The sequence below is a fragment of the Phalacrocorax aristotelis genome, chromosome 5 (genome assembly GCF_949628215.1).
Source record: "Phalacrocorax aristotelis chromosome 5, bGulAri2.1, whole genome shotgun sequence".
Classification (NCBI taxonomy): domain Eukaryota; kingdom Metazoa; phylum Chordata; class Aves; order Suliformes; family Phalacrocoracidae; genus Phalacrocorax; species Phalacrocorax aristotelis.
In genome coordinates, this window is record NC_134280.1 from 46,501,723 (window position 1) to 46,527,167 (window position 25,445).

Consider the following 25,445-nt stretch of genomic DNA (forward strand, 5'->3'; position numbering starts at 1 on the left):
ATCATATACTCTCACCACTTCCCCACTGTATGAAGTGGAAAAAGGAGGTGAGACAGCACTAGAAATGTTATCATTCATTGATTTATGATTAACTAGGGTGAAAGAGTGCCTGGACCCACACAGACAGCTGAAGTGCCCAAGAACCATACAGGCGGCGGGGGCTTCCTGCAAAGAAAGATAGTCCCACCTGTCTGAGAAGCCTAACTCTTTCTGACAGGAGGACCCACCAAAAATTCTCACAAAAGAAAGGTGACGTTAACAGGCACTCGTCTCTCCACCCTCTTTTTTATGGAAGGAAGGCCTCACCACTTGCTACAGCAGTTTAACCCCTCTGTTTCAGAGGGAAACCGATCTGGCAGTTCTGCTTAAGAGCAAAGCACATCTGACATAAAAGTGGATTTCTGGTGCTGTTCCCCTTGCAACAAAGAGAGAGCAAAGCGAGTAAGAAAAATCCGCTTAGTGAGTGTGAGGCACTGCCCGGCAACAAAATAAGACGCTTTTACTAAACCCGCAACAATACCGCGGAACGGGGCGGTGCGCTTCACGCCGAGCAGGCACCGCAGAGTTTCTCCTCCTCATCTCCAGAGGGAAGGGAATGCAGCCGGGGATGTGCAAAATGGCAAACTCACGGGTAACCCGGGCTGCCCCGCCACGGCGGGGAGGGCTGCGGGACGGCACCAGGTGTACGGGCCGGGCAGGGCGGAGCGGGAGGGCTGCGGGCTCCCCGGAAAGGTCACGGCGGCGAGGGTGGAGGTCCTGCCGCCGCGGGGACCCACGCGGGACCCCGACTTCGCGCTTACTCAGCAGCACGGCCTAAGGAGCCGAAGGCTTTCGGGAAGGCTGCAGGTAAGCACGAACCGCCGCTTCGAACGCGGGTCCAAGTCAAAAATCTCTCCTCGGCTTGCTTAGAACCACCGACCGCTCCTACCCGCTGACGGGTCCCGTCCCTCCGCCGCAGAGCTCGGCTCGGGGCGGCGGGTAAAGGGCGAGGCGGCCGGGGCAGGCGGCGGTGGGCAGCTCCCCGCCGACCCCTCACCTGCTGCTGGATCTTCCCGTCCTCGGTGACCACCCAGTGGGTGGTGGCAGCGGCGGGCCGCGTCCCCGAGGCCAGCAGCGAGCACAGGCCCAGGGCCCAGCCAGAGAGAACCCAGGCTCGACTCAGCCCGCCCCGCCCGCAGGCTCCTGCCGCCGCCATCTTCCCCAATCCCGGCCTGCCCGCTCCGCCCGGAACCGGAACCACCCCCGCCGCCATTTTGGGAGAGGGCGGGTCGGGAGCGGGTAGATGCCCCGGGCGGGGGGGCGACGGGCCCTGCTTTCCCCGCCCGCACAGCATCAGCAGCTCTCTGCGGTTAGCGCCAGTCACCCAGGAGCCGGCTGAAGGTAACTCTGAAAAACACATCACTCCCCCCCCCCTTTTTTTTCTTACCCTTCTAGTGCTTTTCGGTTACAGTGAAAAATCGAAACTTTATCTTTCCCATTCCAGTTCATGGTAAATACAGACCCAGCAGCCTGTTTCCCCAGTCCTGAGTGAGACCTAAAAGCTGCCAAATTCAAACTTTGGTTTGTTCAACTTTTCTAATTTCGCAAAAAAGCTCTGCTTCTTAGGGACACCAGGCTTCCCAGAGCCTCTTAAACAGTAATATTTGCCTGTAACTTAAACCTGTTAAGCAGAAACAAGAAAAAAAGCTTACAAATGGTGTCACAGTGGTTAATCCAATGCAAGGGATTACATTTCTCTCAGGATAGAGAACATATTCCCACAAGTATGATAGTTCCTTACTGCTGCCAGGTTCCTTTTTTTAATTATTTTTTTCATTAACGTTGGAAAAGACCTCTAGGATCCAACTGTCAGCCCAACACCCCCATGCCTCCTAAACCATGTCCTGAAGTGCCATGTCTACCTGTTTTTTGAACACCTTGGGCTGGTGACTCCACCACCTCTCTGGGTAGCCTGTTCCAATGCCTGACCACTCTTTCAGTAAAGACGTTTTTCCCAATATCCAATCTAAACCTCCCCTGACACAGCTTGAGGCCCTTTCCTCTTGTCCTATTGCTTGTTACTTGGGAGAAGGAACCAACACCCACCTCACTACAACCTCCTTTCAGGTAGTTGTAGAGAGTGATAAGGTCTCCCCTCAGCCTCCTCTTGTCTGGAAGGTTGACTAAGACAATGAGTGACTCCTGTTCACATGATTATTCCCAAATAAGAGGTATGACATGCAGCTTTTGCTGAATATTTAAGTTCCTATCCAAAATGTTGCATTTAAAAGTTGAATTACTTGAAAGTTTAAACAGCTAATGTGGTATTCCTAAGGTTTCTGAGCACCAAACAACACATCTATAGTAATCTAAAGAGTACATCACGAAAATAAAAAGGTAGCACAAGTACCCTTTTACTAAGCCAACACAAAATGTTGCAGTGATAGCTGATGCTGGCTTCAAAAGAACATCTGGCCTCCTCTAATTCGAGTAACGTATCTAAGTTTGAAATACCTGGAATACTCTACAAATAAGATAGTCTTAGAACTTGCTATGTGGTTAGATAGAAGGGAGTCTGGAAACACTGTATCCTTGAGCAGAATATATAAGGGATGTGTGCTATAATAAGCTAGTTTAGCATCAGTAAGAATTGTGTAACCAAGCCAAAAATGAACTGAGCATGCCCAAAGGCTGAGTTCAACCAGCAGACATGGTGAGGAAGACTATCGATGACCACCAGAGGACCCTGGAAGACCATGTGTTAAGGACATTTGCATATATTAATGAGTTCCAATAATAGTATGAGTATGGTAATTGTTTCATAGAAATTTAATGAATATGTATATTTTGACTGGATATAACCCCTGTAGTAGAGCAACTTGGTGCACACACTAGGTAGAGCAATTCCCTGTGTGCCCAGTGCCGCAATAAACAACGCCTGCTTTCTAAAACTACAAATTGAGTTTTAGAGGGTTCCTAGATTTGCTGACCTACAGTATCAGGAGAGTAACTGTGAAACAATGAGCCAAACAAAATTACAAAATGAATTTATTTCAAAAACGTAAGGGAACATGTACAATTCAACAAGATGGTAAACAGGTGTCTCCACAAGAACTCACTGCTTTAAAATTAAATATGAAACAGGGGCAGGGGGGGAGTATAACTACTTCTGAGGCCACAAGAACTTTGCACATCACCTCTGCAAAACAGGAGTCCTGGAAATAAAACTCACTCAAAACTCAGTAAGGAAATAAGCTGCTAGTACCAAGTTATTAGTCTAACTACAAGCTATGTTTAGGCTTTCAGATTACACTTTTAAGTCCCCTCAAAACACAAATTACAGCCGCCAGTGCAAAATGTCTATTTTTCCCCCCCCCCAATGGAAGCTTATTACCCACCCCGTGTGTATTTTCAGAGTGACATTTTGATCTCACAAATTTATCCTGAAAAGCTCTTTGCCAAGTTTATTGGTTTTAGTGACAAATCTGAGTTTAGAAGCTGGCACATAATCAGAAATACAAAGTCAGCTCACGGGTCCTGGAACATCCACAGCTTGCTGCCTACTGCTCCAGAGTTAAGCAAAATCGACTTCTAATTTAGCGTCACAAATGTCTCTAACTTTGACATAGTTTTGATATTTTGGCCTTCTGATTGTAGTGGTAAGCATCAAAGAGTGTTAATGAAGACACCTGAGTGAGATTCACAAGCAAATACAAATGGAACTAGGTGGGGAAGCATCACTTTCAGGCATTTGTCTGTGGATATCAAATGGTTGGACAAAAAATGGAGGATAAGAAATAATCATTCTTCTAAAGCCTAAGCTATTTTACATCAACACGCCCTGGAACACTTATTAAAATTCTTTTCCTCTGTCCCAACTTCTTTGCTATCTGCTAATTCCTTTACAATGCTGAATGACCTGAGAAGTAAAAATTTTGAGTGGTGACAAAAAAAAAAAAAAAAAAAAAAAAAAAAAGCATTGTGCTCTTACATTGTATTTTACAGGTGTACACCAGTAAACAAGAATCCCAAGTTGCTATGCAAAAAAATAGCACGGAATTGTTAACTTTTCCACCTGAATTTAACTACATAGCTGGAATTTTTCAATTTTACCCAAAATACAATTTTATTTATATTTTTTTAAATGCAACTGTATTGGTAAAAAAAAAAAATAACAACCCCAAAAAATAACAAAACAAACAACCCAAAACAGAAAAACCCCAACCCTCAAGTGCCAACTAATCCAGAAATCTGCAAAACACAGAAAAGAGCCAGGTTCTGCCACGGTCCAGCTCCAGCCTATAAAGGTTAATCACTGCATCAGTCTTTACCCATTCCTGGAGTAGTCCTAGTCATTTATTATTTTGTTTTTCCTGTTCATTTACTGAAATTTCATGGCATAACTATATGCACATATTCATATTAAACATTAAAAATGCACTTGCGAAACATCACTTTTGCATTACAATGCACGGAGAAGAGTAAGATGAGCAAACCAAAAAACACCACATTCTCCACATCTCTAAGTAAAAGGACTGCTTCATGCTACAAGCAAAATAAACTTCCATCCGTATTGCAAACTTTAAAAAAACAGCATGTATCTCATTCAATTCCATTTTAAAAAGTAAATCAAAGCAAATTTAGCAATGGTACTCTTCTCCACATATTGCAAAATATGGTTACAGATGAGGAAAGGATTACTTCAGCTGCTAAGCTTATCTGACATTTATCTCTGTTGTCATGCCTTTCCTGTCCATTACTTAATACATAAACTCAATTATATAGTTTCAGTTATGCAGTAGCTGATTTTTAGGTTAATATACAAACTGCCAAGATGTAGCTTTTGAGAAAACATCTATGCTCTTTTCCAATTTTGATTAAATCCTGAAGACACTTCAAAAATAAGAACCCAAAACTGCTGACTGTAAGCATCCAAAAATACAGTTGTAGTTTCACTATGGACAAGTTGTAGTCCGTTAGAAAAGTAGATCATACATAGAAAGGTATAAAGAACATTTAAGTCAGTCTTAGTGGAAGGCAGTCCTTGAAGGAAACGATACTCCAAGCAAACTTGCTGAGTAGCACTTTCGCTTTAGCCCTTCAGGGGCATGGAAGATTTAGCGGTCTACTCAGTAGATTCTTCCTCGGCTACGATTGCCACGTCCTCCCCAGCCTCTTCCTCGTCCACCCCGGAAACCACCTCTTTGCTCTGAAATAAACATCAAAACTTTTCATACAGGTTTTATGCTGTATGCAGATCAAAATTAAATAGCAATAGCTGGAGGAATCAAAGGCTGACTAAAGTCTCTGAGGCTAATCCTGCCATGAGATCTCCTAGTTATCCTTTGACAGACAACAGACCCCACTGACTGTAAAAGGAGAACTAGCCTCTCTGAACTAAATGCTGTCTTTCTGCATACTAATACAACGATACGTAACTGTCCCATTATTTTAGAACTGTATTTGGGCCAGTCCATTACCACAGAATTGAAAAGTGGCCTGTGAAGAACTTCATGAGGCTATCTAGCTGATCTTTCTGCCCAATAACACCACGTCCATCTTGAGGTGTTTGGCTGACTTGCTCCTAGTGATTTTATAAAATGACAGAAAACAACAACTTTGTCATTCTATCTGTCCTCTCCTATCCCTAATATTAAGTTATCACCAGCATACTTAAGGTTTTTTTGCTGGGCTGGTGTCTTAACTATATCCAATTAAAAATCCCAGACACGGACAGATACCACATAAACTATTTGTGTGCTGTAGAAAATTTTTCCTTTCCCTTTGTTAAGAACAAATCTGATCACAGCAATAAAACCCCACAAAATATTTAAAAGTTTCTTTGGATTTGTTTGAAAAGAGATCAAACTCTCATTCCCCTTCCATGTTTTCTCTTCCCATACAGTCTTAAAATACAGGTCATATTAAGCTACAAAGAGAACTGTGTGCTTATTTTGAAGAGTGCACAAATCAAAAGCTGATCAGAGGCCTAAGAACCTCACCAACAAGAGCGAGCAGCAAGCAACAAAACATTTTTGGTTGAAAACAAGACTACAAGCTTATCTTAAAAGAACATGGGTGCATCATCTGAAGTCTGCAGTAAGAAATTTGCAGATTTTATCTTTTCTCTTTGTTTTATGTATATCAGTTTTCAGCCTATGGGCATGGGTGGTAATTTTTCATATGAGGCTATTTACTTGACAGAGGTAGGACCGATGGGCCTACAGGGAAGACAACAAGAATGGGTTGCTGCCATTGTTGGGCCTATTCCTCTAGTCTGCAGCTGCTCTCAAGTTTTACCCAGAAATATGACTTGCAGAGAATCAGAATCACTCTCACTGGGAGCATGAGGACATAGCTGTGTGTATGCACAGTGAACCTGGCAATTCCCAGCAGTTCTGGATCAGGTCTGCAATGTCAGCAGTGGCTGTAACAGGAGCTCAGCACAGGCCCAGCCGTATGACAGGAGGTGGCCCAGCTCTACCCCTTGCAGAAACTGGTCTGTCCAATGGGAAATTTGGGGTGCTGTGTGTCATAATAGAGAACACAGTAGTTCCATTACTAGCTCTACATATTAAGACACTACTAAAGCTAACTTGCAAATGACATACAGTTTATAGGCTGCTAACATTCAAACAGAATAATAGATCAGCAGCTAGAAAGAGACCATTACACAAAAAAATTGGTGACAGTACAATTTGGTCTTCTGAGAATACGATAAGTTGGCTTAATTTGTGTTTTCCCCCAACCCCAAGGCACAACTGTCACTGACAAAGTTTTTCCAAGCTGTCTAACTTACCGTATGAAAAACTACCCAGGTTACTGCTGTATTTTCCACTGGGAGGATTATATATTTGTCTGGCATCCCTTTTTGGTCCTGCTGAAGCTTTCTTTGGGGGTGAGCTTGAGGTTGTATCTTCACTTGCTCTTTTTTGACTGACAGAAAAAACCAAAACCAGAACATTAGACCCCTGTGGTGACAAGTACAGGAATAGCAGTTCAGCCTCAAAGATTAACCACTGGAAGCTAGCAGCAGCTAGTGAAGATGCCCTGAATAATACTTCGAAAGAGGAAGTAAGCTAGTCTCCTGTTGATTCAGTCTATTATATTCCTAAAGCAAGACTCCACAAACCTTAATTTCTTCCAGGATGGGTGTTATTTTTGATAGTGACACTTTCAGCTTTTGTGCTGTGTTACATATACACAGCTTGGGACCTTTATTTTGTAAATGTTAAAAATGAACATGATTTTCTTTTTTTTACGAAAAGTTCTTACCTGGCATCTGTCTTCTGTACTGGTTTCCAGGACAGTGTAACTGTACTTTTGTAAGAAGGAGGAATGTGGAAGAGATCCTATGGAGGCAAAATTGGACAGTTTATTCTACAGTTAAATTCATGTCGATTGCACTTCAAAATTTTAGCTACCTACTGAGACTCCAGAGTAACAGTTACTTTCCAACAATTTTAAATACTTTTTGAAGTCCCATGGCAGAGGAGGAAGGCGGCAGTAGCTAACTGCCTTATGTGGCTGCCTTAGCCCATACACTTTAGTAAGAAATTCAAATGAGATTTACATTAACAGAATAGTGTCTTATACTGACATAATAATGCTTTCTCCCTCTCCCTATGAACATCAAGTGTCTTACAATGAACTACAATGGCTCCTGCAGGGAGGCATCTGATACCCCTATGATGGTAAATGGCAGCCTTCTCAATACTGTGGGACTGTTTTTGGTTTATTGTGGTGACTGAAGTTGAGAGATGGGAAGTGAAAGAAGAGGGAAAAAGGTGGTCAGAAGAAATCGGAATGGTTTAAAGAGCTCTGGATGGAAGTCTCTTTCTGCAGCCCATCTCTCCTAGACTCTCTGGAGAAAAAGGTCCTGTATAGCAGCTTGCTTTGCCTCCTCTCTCCTTTACCTCTTCTTGCACCTCTTCAAACTATTCCTCACCCCTGCCTGCCACTGCAGGAAAGGGAAATGATAAGGAAAAGGCTCAGCGAGAATCCAGAGACCCCTAAAGCAAGGTATTCTGCTCCTGCAGGCAACTAGTGCTTCACAAAAGGCCCTTGATACCCTATCCCAACAGCAGCAGCAGCAAAGTCTAAGCAGCTTGCATAACAGCACGTCTCTTCAGAAACAGTAAAGCAGGCAGCAACCCTGAACTGGCTAATACCGACTAACTTAGTAACACAATGCAACTCAGTTCACATCTATTCCTTTCTCCTGCATAGGTTACTCTACTGCGTGAACCTACTCCTTCATAATGTGAGGACTTACCTTGATTAAAACATTAATGTTATTGGTAATTTTCAAGGCAACCACTTTAATCTTGTTCTGTAAAAAAGAAACATGATTGAACATCTATTCTAGTAGCTTTAAGTTACGCCAACTGCTTTTGATGAAGTTGTAACATTAAACTGACTGCTCTTCCTCGCGCATCGCTATAGCAATAGTAATAGCGAAAGGTGAGTACACTTCTGAGTTTTCATTGCAGCGACTTTTAGGCTTCTTGCAGTTTTACATTAACTAGGTGCTTTTAATGTCCCAGTGTACTCCCCACTAGTTTTTTCCCCCCAATATATGAAAATTTCCCCTTCAAAACAAAATGCAGAGCACAGTTAAGCCAATACATGTGGATGCAGAGAACAGCTAACAGTAGAAACTAGAAGATCATCTTAGCTTGCAAAACTCAGCATCAGGTAAGATGCAGTTGCAATAGATGTTAGCAGTATTATTCCCTTAATCTATCTGCATGCTTACAACAGACTACAGCCCATTAATGTGTGGCAATGGTTATTTTGGTAGGCTCAATTAGAAAATCAGATATTCCTGAACAACACTTACCTCCTCTGTTTTCAAGGCTTCTCCTGTTTTCCCTTGAAGTGCTAGACGAAGTTGTCGAATATACACCTGCAACCCTCGAGCAAAATACTGTAGCCTAAAAAATTTAAAAGCAATCTGTTAATAAACTATACATATCCCAATAAAAGCATAAGCAAAGGGAAGCTGTAATTTCATTTTTTTTCCCTTTAGGTAAAATGCTCAAAATAAGTCTTCTATCGACCTGATTTGTGCTTCTTTAGCATTAAAACAATAAAAATTTACACTTTGTAACAGAACCCTACCACTTGCCTCTAAATGATTACCTGATTTTGAAGTCTTTCAATTTCTCTGCATTCAGCTTGGCTGTGAGGAAGTCTGGAAGTTTACGACCCAGCTGATGGAAGCTATATAACAAACACTCCACATAACTGAATTGCAGCTTGGGCTCTTCACTGCCAGCGTTTTCACCATTCTCTGCTTCGTCTGGGGGAAGTGGCATATATTCCTAATGAACAGAAAGGAAGAACAAATGCATGAGACACATTTTTGCAGGCCAACCGTTCTTTTGCTGTGTTTGAACTGGAGTGTTTATTTATGCTAACAATTTAAGAAGTATCCCCATCCTTATACTAATGGGACGAACAGCTGCAGGTAGTCTTGGTGCAGGTGATTTGCCTGCACTTATGTGACTTGACAACTCCAACTCAGAGGGAATATTACACCAGCAGTCCGACCACATGAAGCAACAACGTACTGCATCAATGCTTCTGAAACAGCGCTGAATTTACTTAAAATTGTCAGTGCAGATACAGCCTTTAATGAGATCAACACGAGTCTCTAATGACTATAAAATTTAAAAGGAACAAAACCACATGAGTTTACTGGATTAAAAACATTATGCAGGTAACAGACCTCTATATCTATACAAAGGCTTTGAACTGCAAAATGATATTTGACCTTATATCATGGACAGAGCCATCTTCGCAATAGCCACTTTAGAAAAAGGATAAATAGATTAATAGAAAAAAATAACTTGTTTTGATTAAAACTTTTTTTAAAAAAGTGTTTACATGAGTAAAAACTTAAGCAGTCTTACCAGTAATTTATCAAACAGCTTCTTTAAATTTGATTCAAGTTTCTCCATATCGCCACAAAATGAGCTCATTTCAGCAAGAAGCTTCAACACCTATACATAAGGATAAGCCGGGTTTTTTTGTGTTAACTGGAAAGTACAAAGGCTTTACTTTCAACCTAAAAGCGATTATCACATCTGCTGGCACAGCAGAGGTCAGCTATTACAATTAAACCCGTCCCAAACATCAGGAAAGAATACAAGGAGGAACATGTCTAGTCTGTTTTCCATGTCCTCAAACAGAAACACAGGCCTGCGTGTCTAATCCCAGCAAGCATTGTTAGTCAACAAGAAATTTCATCTCCCACATATGCAGCACAACTCACCTTCACAGTGAGATTCACAGAGATCTAACTGAAGCCGCAGCACTGATTAACGTACGCAAAATTACAGACATTAAGCCACTCCCTTGGGAGGCTAAATTAGCACAAGCCATGCAACAATCATTTCAGTAAATGCTATGTGCTTAAAAAAACCTGACAGTAATATAAAAATGATTACACTGATCTACTTATTCTAGCCTTGCCGCAAAAGCTCAGAACAAATGACACATGCTTTAAAAGGCAATGCTCAGTCATGCCCCAATACAGCAAAATCTTGTTTTCTAGTGCAACTAGTCTTCCTCCAAGCCAAGAACTGAAAACCACTTAAAAAAGGAGTTCGCAATTTTTAAAATAGCCATTTTTGTCTAAGATGCTTATTTTTTACAATTTGAAAGACATTTTAGGTTTGGCTTACCTCTAACTGGATATCAAGGCCTTCCACTGGAGTAGTCAAAGAACTGAGGTTTGGCAGAACGTGCTCACAGAAGTAAGTAACAAATTTTGTGGAATGAACATTTTTCTGCAAAAAACCACCGCACATTATTCAGGCTACTCTTCAAGTTTGAAGGAGTTAAATATTCTTCCCTCATCACTCTGCCACCCTCATAAATGCCTACCACACAGCTATACCTTTATTAAACTTCCCTCTAACTCCTACACCGCAGGGACCCTTCCAGGTAGCTTAAACTCACAGGCTGTCTGCAACAGGGGCTGAAGATTGCCTACAACCTGTGAATAGGCCTTTAAATGCTGCAATTGCCTGGCACTAGACTCGAAATAATCAAACTCATACAGGTGTGAGCCTAGTGCAAGAATCTTCTCCTAATTCACTGTAACATCTTAAATTTGAAAAAAAAACGTTGAAGACAAGAGAATAATACAAAAGCAGTTTGTATACAGAGGTTCTAAAGATGTTTTCCAATATTTTAATACATTCGAAGCTGAAGGTGGAGAAGTACTGATATGTTGTCATTCTTACCTAATCATTGAGAACACCAAAGAGAAGCTACAGCCATTAACTTCCCACAAAGGAAATAAATACATACTGAGAAGAGTGGCACTGCCTGGCGAGTACACTGTAGAAGTCTGTCCACACAATCTGGATCAGATGGATTGAACGTTTGTTCCAGGTCAGCTTGTTCGGCTACAAGCTCCACCAGTTGTTGCCTCCCACTTACTGTCTGTAAGCTTTTTAATCCAGACAATATTTTCATGAACAGAACAAATTCCTCGCCCGTCACATCTTCCAGCACCTTAACAGAACACCAGAAAACATATTTCTATGGTGGTAATTTGCAAACCTCCAAGTCAAACCTACTTGATTTGAAAAGGTGAAGTGTGTAAATGTTTAGCATTTAAAATTAGCTTCTAGTTAATTGAAAACACAAGTTTAGAGAACACATGAAAACATGCAATACAATTAGATGCACCTCCAACTTAAAGTAACTGCCATCAAGTTGTGCCTAGGAAACATAATTCCTCTTGAACTCTAACCTTAAAGAACAGATTTCTTCTCTAACAAAATCATATCCTTCAGGCAGAATAAATATTAAATGAATGTCTACTCATTATTGATTGTTTTAATACCTTTTGTATCTTTCTCAGCTTGGGGAATGCACAGGAATCTCATGAAATTCAACAAAGACAAATAAATGCAAAGCCCTGCATCTGGGATGAACTAATTTCCATGCATCAGCACAAGTTGGGGACTGACTGGCTGGGGAACTGCTCTGCTGAGAAGACCCTGAGGGTTCTGGGGGACAGCAGGCTAAACCTAAGTGTCAGCATCATTCCCTGGGTGATGAACAGTGTCCTGGGCTGTGACAAGAACACAGCCAGTAGACTGAGGGAAGGCAAAGGGATCGGGGATTGCCCTTTGCTATACCTTCATGAGACCAAATCTCCAATACTGCACCTAGTGTCAGGCCCTCCTGTATGAGGAAGTTGTTGATAAGCTTTAGAAAGCCCAGCCAACAAGGTGATCAGTGTCTAGAGCACATCACCTGTGAGCAGAACCTAAGGAAACTGTGCTTTTTCAGCCTAAAGAAAGTCATAAGGGGGTAATGCAACCTAACACTGATCTTCCGATATGTTAAGAGCAAGTCACGAAGAGCAGTAGCCAGGTTCTTCACTGAGGTGGGGCAGGGTGAGAATGAGACAATGATACAAAACTGAAATGGGAGGTCCCAACTGGATAAAGGAAAAAAAAAAAATGTTGAGGACAATTAAACGTTGGAGCTGGTTCCCCAGAGAGCATGGCCAACCTCCAGCCTTAGAGGTTTCCAAAACCCAGCTAGACAAAGCACCAAGAAATCTGATCTGAACTCAGCTGAGCATGAATCACTGACGTGATTGATCTCCGGATTGATCTCCCAAAGTCCCCTTCCAACATGAATGATTCTAATAAAAGTCACTCTTACAAAATGAGAAGAGCCTAGCATTATTTTAACATTCCCACAAAAAACGCTGCAAAGTTTGGATTGCAGCAGAATAGGATAACTAGAAGACCACATTTGTACAATGCTTAACTCTACAAGTAGTTTAAACAGATCTCCAAAGCAACACCAGTGATGAGGGATGGTTTAATAATACTTAAGTTTGTACTGAAATACGACACTCACCTTCTTTGATTCAGCCAATATGAACTCTTCTACCTCCTTTGTCATTACCTCCTCAGGCAGGGTTTTCAGTTTTGTAGAGAGGAACTTGATGGCTCGCTCTCTCACAATATCCTCTCCCTGCAGAATTTGACTGAATAAGCCTCCCAAAGTCCCTGAAGGGAGAATAAATCGGGTAATGTACATTATTTTAGAAGAGCTGAACCTTCTATGCAGAAGAAGTTTCCTTCTCTAAGACCCCATGAAACATTTTACAATAACTGCTATACTAACTTTTAAGAAAAACTACAATTTTCACATAGCTTGACATAAGAATCCACATTCTTTTACTGGTCTGTATAATTCAGATTCAAAATTATTGAAAAGTTCAGTATTGTTTCTAAAACCAAACGACGAGTGTGTGCCCCTAACTTCTGCAACTTAGTAAGAAGATACAAAATTGAGTCCTGTTATCCTACTAGAGACTGGGAAGTATTAGTGAAAGACATTTATAGAAAAATGTGTCCTTTACCTTTAGCATCCATCTTAAATATACTGAGCAAAGCATTGTTCACCAAGTTGAATTCTGCAGAATCATCTGAAGAGAGAAAAAAAACCTGGTATGCATATCCTTGAAATGCAAACCTAAGAGCAGAAAACCAAAGATTTCTAATATCACACAAGTAGTATTCTATCCTCAGCATTTAACTGTAAACAACATAACTGGTATTTTTAATGACTACTACTCAGAAGTAGAAAGCTAGAAGAAAAACAAAAAGCTATTTGCCACTTCAGCCTCCCTGCCAAAACTTTAACATTACAAACTTGATCGGACTGCAAACTTGAGGGAGAATTAGTCATCAATATATCTAGTCATTTTAAGGAACAGTTGAATAAACAAGCTGACCTTTACTAAATTAAGGTAAAATAAGTAGTTATTTCTTTCTAAACTCTTAAGTAGTCTATAGCATTTCTAGGTGGGAGAAACAATTTACCTCCTGAAGTAAACGGAGAAACATTTACGTCTCAAAAAAGAAAAAAAGTCTCTTCTGAGAAGCCTAGAGACTTAATCATGCATTTTTAATACAAATTTGACCATCTAATATTTAGCTCTCTGTAACTTATTCAGATTTTAAAAAAATACATATTGTATATTAAATTCTAAGTGCTTTGTACCAAAAAGGCATTGTATGGAAGAAAATGCCTTCAGAATTTTTAAAGTTCCTGACTACCTCATTTAGAAATCAAATAACTTTTTCAGAAGGCAATCTGCTGCAGTCCGTACTGGAAGGGGGCAGGGTTTTTTTTGTTTTGGGTTTTTTTTTTCCCCTTTTTCTACAGATGCTTTCAGAGAACTTGAATGAAAAAAAAATTGTTCAATATAATGGAAAGATTTTTAGTTTAGATTAGGATAATTAGCAACCTTTCAGCAGAAGCAGCAGCATAACCATACAGCAAATATAAAGTTGGGGGGGGGGGGGGGGGGGGCGGAAAGAGCAGAAGCAAGACATGAATGGCACTGGGACAGACTGCTTTGTAATGAATTATGAATCAACAAAAACGTTTTACAGAACAAAACTGTATACATTTTTAGGTGCACCAAAAGGAGATCAGCCAGGAAACTAACTACGCCTCCTACCTGACTGCAGAAGCTGGGTGAGTATGTCTGCTACCCGAGGAAGATTATCTCCAGTGGCAAACTGAGGCAATTCCTTGATTGCTTGTCGCCGGATCTGTCAAAAATGTCAGTATTGTGGAAACAAAAAATTAAAAAAATTAAATTAATTACAAAAAAAAGAGTCAGGCTATTTAACTACCAAAGTTTGGCAGAAAAATGAGCCAAATTTGAGAAAATGACCACACATTATTTTAACATACCTATCATATTCAAAAAGGAATGTTCAAGTTTCAGACTTTAATGGCCACCAAAACTTCATATTTGCCATGAAACTATTATGATGTATTTATGAAGAAAAAAATATTTTTTTCTTAGCAGCACTGGAGAAGGACCAAATTCAAACAGCACCTCCATTCACAAAATCATTCATTTGATCAACAAAATAAAGGGCTGGAATCTGTGTTATTATGTAGTCTTATTTGCTAACAGGAAGGACAGATTCAGTTGTGCATATGGCAGAGCTAAACCTTGGGTTTTGTTCCCAGCGCAGACAAAAACCCTTAAATGATCTGCCCAAATCATTTAAGATCTGATAACCAAAGATGCTTCAAAGGTGCAGCTTCTATCAACACTGCAGAAGGAGCATGAAGCATCTCAAGACTTCTGCAAGAATAATACATTCAGAATCACAGCCCCATGTTTCTACGTCGTGAACAAAATTTTCTTGCCTCCCAGCAGGATTTATACCACAAAGCACTTTTTGAAAGGAAAAAATGTAATAGATATTCAAATAAACTGTATCTAAGTTTCTTTCTACAGAGGTATTCCTCTGACCAATGATGGGAGTGAAAAAGACAAATGAAGACTGATGTATCTTCCCAGACCATCACACAACAGATTATTCCACTGTAGGAATATAACTAAGTATTCTTAAGTTTCCGAAAGACCAACCCTCCCTTCCCAAAAGACATTAAAAAAAAGACAAGAAAAATAACAAAATATAACAAAATATAAATTCAACAAAATATAAATTCAACAAAATATAAATTCAACAAAATATAAATTCAACAAAATATAAATTCAACAAAATATAAATTCAACAAAATATAAATTCAACAAAATATAAATTCAACAAAATATAAATTCAACAAAATATAAATTCAACAAAATATAAATTCAACAAAATATAAATTCAACAAAATATAAATTCAACAAAATATAAATTCAACAAAATATAAATTCAACATATCAACTTGCTAGAAGATTCTTATCCTTACAGAAACATCTTCATCCTCACAGAGGTCCAACTGGGCATTGATAGCCGAGTCAGCTAGCTCAGGAAAATGCTTGAAGAACTTAGGAATAAACTGGGCTGCAAGTCTCTTCTCCTTGGCACCTCCTTTCACACCATCCAAGATCACCTGGTATGCATCCTTATGCTGAAAGGGCAAAGACAGAATATATAAATAGAAAAATCTTGGGGTATTCTCAGGACAGGAAAAGGATTTTTTTCTCTCCCATTCACTTCAGCTATTGAAGTGAACTAAATTATACAAGCCTCAGACAAACAAATAAATTTATCTCTTGAACCGATATAACCGTGCCATTTTAGTAAAATTCGCCTCTATTGACTGGTTTTTACTGTTGCTCTGGTTCCTCTGTCTGTTCAAGTGCTTACTGTCCAAACTGCCAGCCCTAAGGCTCTTGCACCCCACTTGTGCAGCCTCAGGGAATTACATGATCACCCTCAGTGAACTTCGGCAGTTTTTCAAGGAGTTTCTGCCGCCTTTCTGCTCGTCTGTTGTCTCTCAAGTAGAGATTACCTCTCCCAACAACTGTGCCACTGGAATGGATCATGAAGGATTTTTGATGCATATTGCGCTAAAGCATCTTTGGCATCTACCCAAGCAGTTAACTTAATCTGAGATAAAACATAGTTCTTAAAATGTCTGTTATAGAGACTAGATTAAAAAACAAATCTCCAGTTGAAATATAGAAATAAACACTTCAGCAACAGAGTAGAATATTCTCTAGCTGCTCCAACTAGAATCATACAGGCGCTTCTGCCTTTGTGCCTGCAGGAGTCAAACTTCAGAATAAACGGAAGTCTTTGTTGTGGCTAGCTATGGGTTTGAGAAATAAAACTCAGCATTACTAGGATGCTAGGAGAAATCAGAACCTTCTATCCTTAATTTTCCTCACGGTTGCAAAAAGAATGCTTTAGACAACTTACCCTACTTTGAACAGCAACATTAACAGCACAAGGCACTCTGCTTTATTTACACTAAATTTCCCGGAGTCACACATATCATCACCCCTACTCCACATAAAAGTTCACCCACAGCAAATAGATACGAATTTACAAAGCAGTACACTGCATTCATTTAATACTGCTAAAGTAAGTGGTATTTTAACATTGAGTACCCACGCTCCTTAAACACACTCTACACCTTGTTGATGGCTCTCCATGTTGCCAGATTCTGGAGTGGATTGGGACACTGAGCTGGAAGAAAAATAACCAAGGAAAAAAACCTGTTGCTTTTCACCTGATCATCCCCACTCGATTTGCCCTGCAGCTGTGCCAATACAGTGCACTCACCAGCAAAGACAAGAACGAGCCAGCACAAACTAATAATGAAACACAGGCAATTATGGTCTCAGGTTCTCAGACTACACTTCAAGAACTTTTTCATGGAACACATTACTTAAACTTAAAGCATATTAAAAAAACATTCATACAGCAATGAAACAGAGTAGCTTGTGTTCCACAAATCTGTATTACTGTATGCTAATGACTCCTATCATTTAGGCAAAATCCAATTCAGGCAGGAGTTTGTTTTACCCTGTACCCAGCAGCACTGAATGCTCAAGAAAAAAGCAGGCAGCTGGAGCTGTGTGATCCTTCAGTTTTGCCCATTTCCCCCCAGTCTGTAACAAAGGAATTCCCTAAGCCAGAAATAGCGTCCAGACCTTTATTTTTAATAACTGTCAATTAACCAACCATCCATTAATTTCTCTACGTTAGTTCCTGAACCAATTCATACCCTATGATGTTCTGTGACAAGTTTCACAATGTGTTATGGAGAAAAGTTCATCATCCCCTTTATTTTAAAACTGCTTCCTAACAGTTTTTTTTCATCTTCTCACCTTCATTCCACTCATGAGGTGGACACATCATACCTGAGCCCTTTTCTCAACTGAAACACTCTTTTACAAGCTCGATAGTTCTGGTCTTTTAAATTACTCCTCTTAATGTCACACTTCTGGTTGTCCCCATGCTCTTCCCGTGTTTGAAACTTCCTTTTTGAGACAGGGTGACTATGACTTTTTGTAGTGAGAGTTCATCTTCACAAGGTTGTTAAGAGATAATAAAGTAATAAGTGGGATAAAACTGATGAATCAGGAGCAATTACTCATGGCTTGTCAGAATGCCAAAATTAGAGATGTCAAATAAGATTATGAAATGACAAGTTCATAGGAGAGAACTCCTTTGCAAAGGTTAATGAAGAAATGGAACATTTTGCCACCGAAGGTATGTACACCAAAAATATAATAAGTTAAAAAAAGCATCAGGAAAGTTCACTGAAGAACAATCCAGCAAGATATGCAAATTACAAAGGCACTGTCTCTGGCTCCGGAAGCCCACAGGCCGTTATCAGGAATCATCATTCTCTACCTGCCTTTGAAGGTTCTTAAGTACCTGTGACTCATCTGTGCCACAGGCTGCATTTCTTGACTGCTGGACTTTACCCAAGCTGGCCATTCCTACCTCACAAAGTTACCCATAAAAGTCAAAATGACAATGGACTAGCTATTTGTAGAACAGCACAGCAATGGCATCTGTTTTGTTCTGCATCTCCTCCCATGATTCCCAACGTTTTAGTTGCATTTTTTGGTTGGCTCCAAGATGATGTTTTTGTTGGACTGTCTGCAACGATGCTTTGCTTCACTAGGGCATAATTACACAAGCAAAGTGAACAGACTTGAAATAGAAGGAAACAACCAAAACACCACTCAGACAACCACCATATTGCTTGTTCTTTTAAAGAACTTCCCAAATGATCTTGCACAGCAGATCTTGCATAACAGTATCTAGTTGAAAATCCAGCGCTGGGTATGTGCAAAGTTACTTCCCTACTTATGCACATAATGGCTGGAAAAAAAAAAAAAGTGTCTGCTGCTTTTCCAGGTAGCCATTCAGTAAAACAAGAGCCTAATGCAGTTCAAAAACTAGTTTTAACTAACCATAATATTCTGTGTTGGTAATATGCTAGGTATTTTAGTATGGTAAGTCAGTCTCTTTTTCCGAATAATTCAGTAATGGTATAAACAAACGGCAGATCTTGCCAGGATTTTACAGATAAATATCCTTTAGCCGCGAGGATCGTCCTTCCATTCTTGTCTTAAGGGGGGGGGGAAGGGAAGCTATAAGCGGTTATCAAACCGTAACAGACTTCACCTTCCCCCAGCAAGCCTTTCAGCAGGAGAGCCTGTGGGAGGTCTCCGGGACTGCCAGTGCGCTGGATCGGGGCCGGATGGGGCCCGGACGGCCGCCGGTGCCTGCCCGCGGGCGGCGCTCCCCGCCCCCACGCGGAACACCGCCCGGCTGTAGCTGGTAGCGAGTTAATGCTCGACGCCACATTTCAGAGGCGAGCTGCCACGGGGCGGGAGTAGGAGGATGCTGCTGCTAAAGCGACGCGATCCGCCACCGCCGCCGCAGAACCGCGGGCGCGAAGCTCAGCGCTACCCGCCTCCCCCTCCCCACCGGGCCGGGCCGGGCCGTGAGAGAACCTGCGCGCTCGGCGCCTGTCCGGCGGGGCAAGCAGCCCCCTCGAAGGCATCGCATCCCAGCCCGCCCCGCCTGGAGCACCCCGCGGCAGCGGCGGCGACGCCCGCACTACTCGAGCCCGTGGCCTAAGTGAGGCCTTGCAGGCCGCAGCCACGCCGCACCTGGCCCGCCGTCTCGGTGGCGTCCGCCAGGATGCCATAGTTGCGGTAGAGCTCCTCCACGGTGGGCATCATGCGGCGGGGAACGGGCAGGAGTCGCCGCTGCAACCGAGGCCGCCGCTAACGCCAACGCCAACGCCGCTGCCACCGCTCGGGCCGCCGCTGCCGCTCGGGCCGCCGCCGTCAGCACCAACGAGGCCAAACTCCCAGAGCGGCCGTGCGCCGCCGCCTGCGCAGCGCCCGCTAGCGGTGGAGCGGCCGGGCGGAGGGGAGAAGGGGTGTGGGTATGGGCACCCCCACGCCCCACCCACGCTCCCGCCGTAGTGTGCCATATGCCAAAGGAGCTTAGGTGACGTATCAAATGGCTATTGGATATAACAGGCGTGCGCCGGGTCCTGCGTGGGGCCTCATCTCTTTGTTCTTGTCATCGGGGTGCAAAACATAATGCACTCTCACAGCTGCCTGGTGATAAATATATTACAAAATTTAGGTGGTTTTAATTCACCTGGCCCTCAATCTTGAGGCACGGCACCCAGCAGCCTTTCCTGCTGTCAGGAGCAGTACAGGATGTGTGTGTTTGCTCAGGGATGTGCCGTGTCCTGTACCTTTTGCAGCCTTGCTTATTTTTCCATTGGATGACTCCACCTCCTCCTTTCCCTGCTGTCTTTCCCCAGTTCCTTGCTTCTGTACCCCTTTTTGTCTCTCATATACAAATACTACAAAAGATGTATGGGAAATGCTGGTCGTACACTGAGCTACTGGTGCAAGAGAGATTGTTTTCCTGTGATTTGGTGACTTTCATCTTTTCCTGAAGAGGAAAACACCCCCTAATTCCAGCATGTAGAAACCGAAGTATCTGCAACTAACGTCAATGGAGGCAGCACGCATGCAGTAGGCTCAAATGACCTAAATATAAATTGTGGCAAAAGTTAAAAGTCTGTAACCGTGTCTTCCCCTCATCTCAAGATGCTTTAGCATGCTGCTGATTTCACAGGCACTTTCCTTGTTCCCCCATTCTCACAGTGTTTCAGCAAGTGGCAGCAGTGACCGCAGCAGTCACCTTTCTCCTCCTCTTTGAATTGAGGCCCAGTGCCTTTACCTGTCTGCAGGTGGATTCATGTGGTTCTTGCATGCTCTGATGAGGTCTAAAGGTGTGAAACTTATGGCTGCTGCCAGATCCAGGAGAGCACTAACTGTGTCTAACCCTTGGTGTGCTTGTGACCCATTGACCGAAAGTAATCTCCTGAAAAGAATATGCCGGTTAATCTTAGTAGTGCAAACAAAATATAACATGACATAAAAAATATTTGTAATGCATCAAAAGAGCTACATGCATGACTAGCCTACCTGAACCTTTCATTTTCTAGGAAGGGAACGCTTCCTCAGGCAGCCTGGCGGATATTAAAAGATGTCAATCTCTTGTCCTCCAGCATCTTCCAGGCAGCATCACACCTGAATGCAGACTTTAAAACTCTTTATAATCACCTTTATCAACACTGCCATGGCAAGCTTTTACAACTTGGCCGGAAAGGAGGGAAGACAAAGCTCTCATTTAATTGCTTTTTAACTCCACTGAAATGTTTGCATAGATGGAGGTGCTTCATTATCTCCTTTTCTTGCTTGTTTCCTCAATAGCATGGTATTAAACTGTGATTACATTCTACAGCAAACATTGATAATCAGATAAATATGTAGCATTTCTACATTACTGTATGTATGAGAGCCATGGAGAAAAAAGCAGAGAAAAAGAGCGAAGTAGGCATGAATGAAAATGGGTGTGAGAGGGGTTGTGTGCCTTCGGGGAAAGACTGGTGCTCCGTGGCAGAGCAGAACAGGTGCTTGACGTACCAGAGAGTGATGGGAAAGGACGGTGAACTCAAGTGTTGGACTTTGGCTGCACTACAGGGAGACTAACAGGTCAGGTGGGATGTAAGCATTTACAAGATACTATAATAACATTATATATTTTTCATATCTACAGATACACACATTATTTTAATCACATTTGTATATGTTGTATCATAGCATATGTTATATGCCTTCGAATTATGCTTCCTTACCTTCTCTGGGAACGATACATTCAGCTGTGCTCATCATCTTTCTACCAGAGAAAACGCAAAATGGAAAGTGGTATTCAGAGCCACAGCAAGAAAATGTTTTCTCTCAGGTTCATTCTATTTCCATCCTTTAATCTTCCATTTTTTGTCTTTTTTTTTCCGTGCTTACTTCCTTGTTGCTTTACATAATTCTTTTTTTTCTTTCTAGTTTTCTCTTATATATGAAAAATGAAAATATATTAAATACTTTTATAATCAACCTGTTTAAAATTATTCACCATTAGTCTTTATCATTAATATGGAAGGAACATGAATGAAGAGCTGATGGTATTACAAATTTAGGAGATATTGTTTGAAATCATTTTTCGAAGTTAGTCGGAGATCTCTTGCTTTGTTAAAGTTGGGATGTTTTTGGAAATGTATCTTTAGAAACTCAAAAGCTTGAAAAGCACATTTGAGAATGACACGTAGCTTTTTCAGACTCTGCAGTGCAAGCCCACTAGTTTCATGAAATATGATTTATCTGGCCATCAGTTAGGACTTGCCCCTCTTCTTTCTTCTCAGTCTCCTTATGCCAATGAACGTGGAGATATCCCTAGGGCAACCCTGTGGCCAAGAAGGCCAACAGCATCCTGGCTTGTATCAGCAACAGTGTGGCCAGCAGGAGCAGGGAAGTGATGGTGCCCCGGTACTCAGCACTGGTGAGGCCGCACCTTGAGTATTATGTTCAGTTTTGGGCCCCTCACTACAAGCAGGGAAGTGATGGTGCCCCGGTACTCAGCACTGGTGAGGCCGCACCTTGAGTATTATGTTCAGTTTTGGGCCCCTCACTACAAGAAGGACATTGAGGTGCTGGAGCGTGTACAGAGAAGGGCAAGGAAGCTGGGGAAGTGAAGCTGCTCTGAAGAACAAGTCTTATGAGGAGTGGCTGAGGGAGCTGGGGTGGTTTAGTCTGGAGAAGAGGCGGCTCAGGGGAGACCTTATCGCTCTCTACAACTCTCTGAAAGGAGGTTGTAGTGAGGTGGGTGTTGGTCCCTTCTCCCAAGTAACAAGCGATAGAACAAGAGGAAATGGCCTCAAGCTGTGTCAGGGGAGGTTTAGATTGGATATTGGGAAAAATGTCTTTACTGAAAGAGTGGTCAGGCATTGGGACAGGCTGCCCAGAGAGGTGGTGGAGCCACCATCCCTGGAGGTGTTCAAAAAACATGTAGACGTGGCACTTCAGGGCATGGTTTGGGAGGCATGGGGGTGTTGGGCTGACAGTTGGACTTGATGATCCTAGAGGTCTTTTCCAACCTTAATGGTTCTATGATTCTATTCTATGATTCTATGGTTATACATTTGATTTCCATTCCTGCACTCTGCCCACTAATCCATGTACACAGGAATCATTGCAGATCTCCACTCAATTTTCAGCAGGTTCTCCAGAGGAAAAGTAATTTACTTGTGCAATCAATGAAATTTCCTTTTTTCCTCAGAGGAAAAAAGTTACTATTCTTGTCCCACAACTGCTTTGGTCTTTGGGGGATGACAGACTTCAGACAAAGTCATAGACAAGGACAATAATATACTTCTGTTATGACCACAACAGGAGACACACTCAATGAAAATTTCATACTGGAACAGTGGTTTGATCACATGAACCCTCAGGTACCAAACCTGGAAGGTTTCTGTGGGCCAGATACCCAGTGGATGATAAAATGCCTGAAACTGAGTCAGTTTGTTAGTTTATGCTGGATAAGCAATTGATCCTGGTATCTTCCAATTTTCTGTTTCTCACTCCGTAGAACTGTTCACTAACAGAACTTAGTTTTACCAATGAAGGGATATATCAATTATCCCACATCCACCTTAAAAATATCCTAGTGTTTTTCAAAAAAAGGTGTCCAGTGGAAAAATTTTTTTACAATAAGGGTGGTGAAGCAGTGGAACAGGTTGCCCAGAATAGTGGTGGAGGCCCCATCCCTGGAAACATTCAAGGTCAGGTTGGACAGGGCTCTGAGCAACATGATTTAGTTTAAGAAGTCCCTGCTCAGTGCAGGGTGGGTGGCCTAGATGACCTCTAAAGGTCCCTTCCAACCCAAAACATTTGATGATTCTATGATTCAGGTATCACGGGGACACACAGTGAATGCATAAAAATGTTCAGAGATGTAAAGCCATTTATTGGCACGCATTAACTGTCTCTCGCATGGCTATAAGCATCCGGCTGCTGCTTTCAGCCGTGCTCCGATTTCCCCCAGATTCCTTCTAGTGTAACCCGATTTCCTTGCAGGGTTTCTCCCGGGCAAGGCTGCCCGCTTCTATTTTTCCCGCGGAACGGCAGCCCCTGCGCGCACGCGCGCGGGCGAGCAGCGGGGCCCCGCCGCCGCTCCCGGCCAGCAGGCGGCGCTCTGCCCTCGCAGATCCCGCGGGCTCGCGCCGTGCCTGCCGGCTTCCCGCCCCGGGCCGCGGAGCCGGTCCCTCACCGAGGGACCTTGCTTCAAGGGGTCCCGCTCCCCGGAATGCTGCTCCCGAGGGTCGTGCTCTCGGGGATCCTGCTCCCAGGGCCACGACCCTGCTGAGCCTTTGTTTAATGGTTTCCACGCAGCACTGAGAACCGTGCTGCATTGCTGTCTGAAAAAACGTGACACTTAGGCTGTACCAAGTGACATCTCCAAATTCAGCCAGAAAATTAGGTTAGTGAAAGAAAGTCGTGGTGTTCCACACCCCCCCCACCCCCCCCGGTTTTCCCAGGTTGCTGCTTTTGTATGTGTAATAGCAGTCTGGTTGTACCAGTCTTAGTTTACCCTGCTACAGTGTGTAGAAATTTTAGAACAGCCTTTTAAATGATTTGTGAACCCGTTAGTAATACCCACTCTGCTCCATAGCTCAGAAGCTACCATAGCCCTGACAAAGCATTTGTGCCTCACATGTTAGCTGTAGTTAATTGGCACTATTATTTGGAGTGCAGAATGCTGTGTGCCCTACCACAGAGGCAAGGCTGTGTAAAGATTGAAAACTCAGCCCTTGCCAGAGTCAATTTGATTCTCATTTGTGTGGAACATTCACACAGGAGAGTCGGCTAGAGGAGAACATTCACAGGAGAATAGAGAGGAAACATCTCAAAGGGTAGAAAAATGTGACTGTGGAATATAATATTTGGCAAGAAGTCTTAAAAGTGGATGTAGCTTCTACAGATTGTTCAGCTCAAAGAGCACCTATGGAAGGGGGACAGGTGACTGGTTTATACTGAGTTTATTCTACTTCTGTTGAAAAGTTCCACATGTATACAACACTGGTTAGGGCAAATTAATGGGACAGATAAGAAGTACTTCATCCTCCTTTTGGAAAGCTATAAAATGATTGGGGTGTTAATTTTCTACAGGCTGAAATTTGGATGCTTTGTGCCTCTCTGCTGGTCATCATTGACTTGCCACGCCATGATCCCTTCTATCTCCTGGGACATTTAAACATGAGCCTACTGCTTCTCTGGGCTCACTCAGGGCAGGTTTCATGTCTGAGCTCTAACTCCAAACACTTGCATATCCATGCTGCCAGTTCAGGGTCAGTGTGCTGGAGCAGGACAGCAGTAGAATCATAGAATGGTTTGGGTTGGAAGGGACCTTTGGAGGTCATTTAGTACAACCCCACTGCAATGACCAGGGACATCTTCAGCTAGATCAGGTTGCTCAGAGCCCTGTCCAACCTGACCTTGAATGTTTCCAGGGATGGGGCCTCCACCACCTCTCTGGGCTACCTGTTCCAGCACTTCACCACCCTCATTGTAAAAAGTCTTTTCATTATATCCAGTCTAAATCTACCTCCTTTAGTTTAAAACCATTCCCCCTTGTCCTGTCACAACAGGCCTTGCTAAAGAGATTGTCCCCATCCTTCCTATAGTCCCCCTTTTAGTACTTAAAGGCCGCAATAAGGTCTCCCCGCAGCCCTCTCTTCTCCAGGCTGAACAACCCCAACTCTCTCAGCGTCTC

General features: G+C 42.5%; 2 protein-coding genes across 4 annotated transcripts in view; both read right to left on the reverse strand.

The window, feature by feature from the left end:
* The window catches only part of TTC17 (tetratricopeptide repeat domain 17), a 63,582-nt gene extending 62,315 nt beyond the window's left edge, over nucleotides 1-1,267 (reverse strand). For both annotated transcript variants that reach the window (XR_012660728.1, XM_075094313.1), the window contains exon 1: nucleotides 1,037-1,267. Coding sequence is in view for 1 of the 2 variants with exons in the window: in XM_075094313.1 (XP_074950414.1) it covers nucleotides 1,037-1,252 (216 nt within the window). In the remaining variant the exon portion in view is untranslated. The remainder of the gene's footprint in view (nucleotides 1-1,036) is intronic.
* Nucleotides 1,268-3,010: 1,743 nt separating this feature from the next.
* On the reverse strand, nucleotides 3,011-19,619 carry API5 (apoptosis inhibitor 5). 2 transcript variants are annotated; one of them, XM_075094316.1, is made up of 14 exons: nucleotides 19,421-19,619; nucleotides 15,748-15,909; nucleotides 14,492-14,585; nucleotides 13,385-13,450; nucleotides 12,877-13,028; nucleotides 11,302-11,508; nucleotides 10,671-10,775; nucleotides 9,897-9,986; nucleotides 9,124-9,305; nucleotides 8,822-8,915; nucleotides 8,255-8,311; nucleotides 7,255-7,331; nucleotides 6,779-6,915; nucleotides 3,011-5,188 (listed from the first exon to the last, which is right to left on the reverse strand). In XM_075094316.1, the coding sequence occupies exons 1-14, from the start codon at nucleotides 19,490-19,492 to the stop codon at nucleotides 5,109-5,111; spliced, it is 1,575 nt and encodes a 524-aa protein (XP_074950417.1). In that variant the 5' UTR covers nucleotides 19,493-19,619; the 3' UTR covers nucleotides 3,011-5,108. The 2 variants fall into 2 exon arrangements, with proteins under 2 accessions (XP_074950417.1, XP_074950415.1); XM_075094314.1 differs by lacking the exon at nucleotides 3,011-5,188 and adding an exon at nucleotides 6,332-6,504.
* Between the last annotated feature and the right edge of the window lie 5,826 nt (nucleotides 19,620-25,445).

Coding starts and splice junctions, on each gene's coding strand:
- API5 (XM_075094314.1), bottom strand. CDS start 19,492: ATGATGCCCACCGTGGAGGAGCTCTACCGCAACTATGGCATCCTGGCG. Junction 14,586..15,747: donor GTGAGGATGAAGATGTTTCT/GTAAGGATAAGA, acceptor CATTTTTGACAG/ATCCGGCGACAAGCAATCAA. Junction 7,332..8,254: donor ACATTAATGTTTTAATCAAG/GTAAGTCCTCAC, acceptor TTGCCTCCATAG/GATCTCTTCCACATTCCTCC.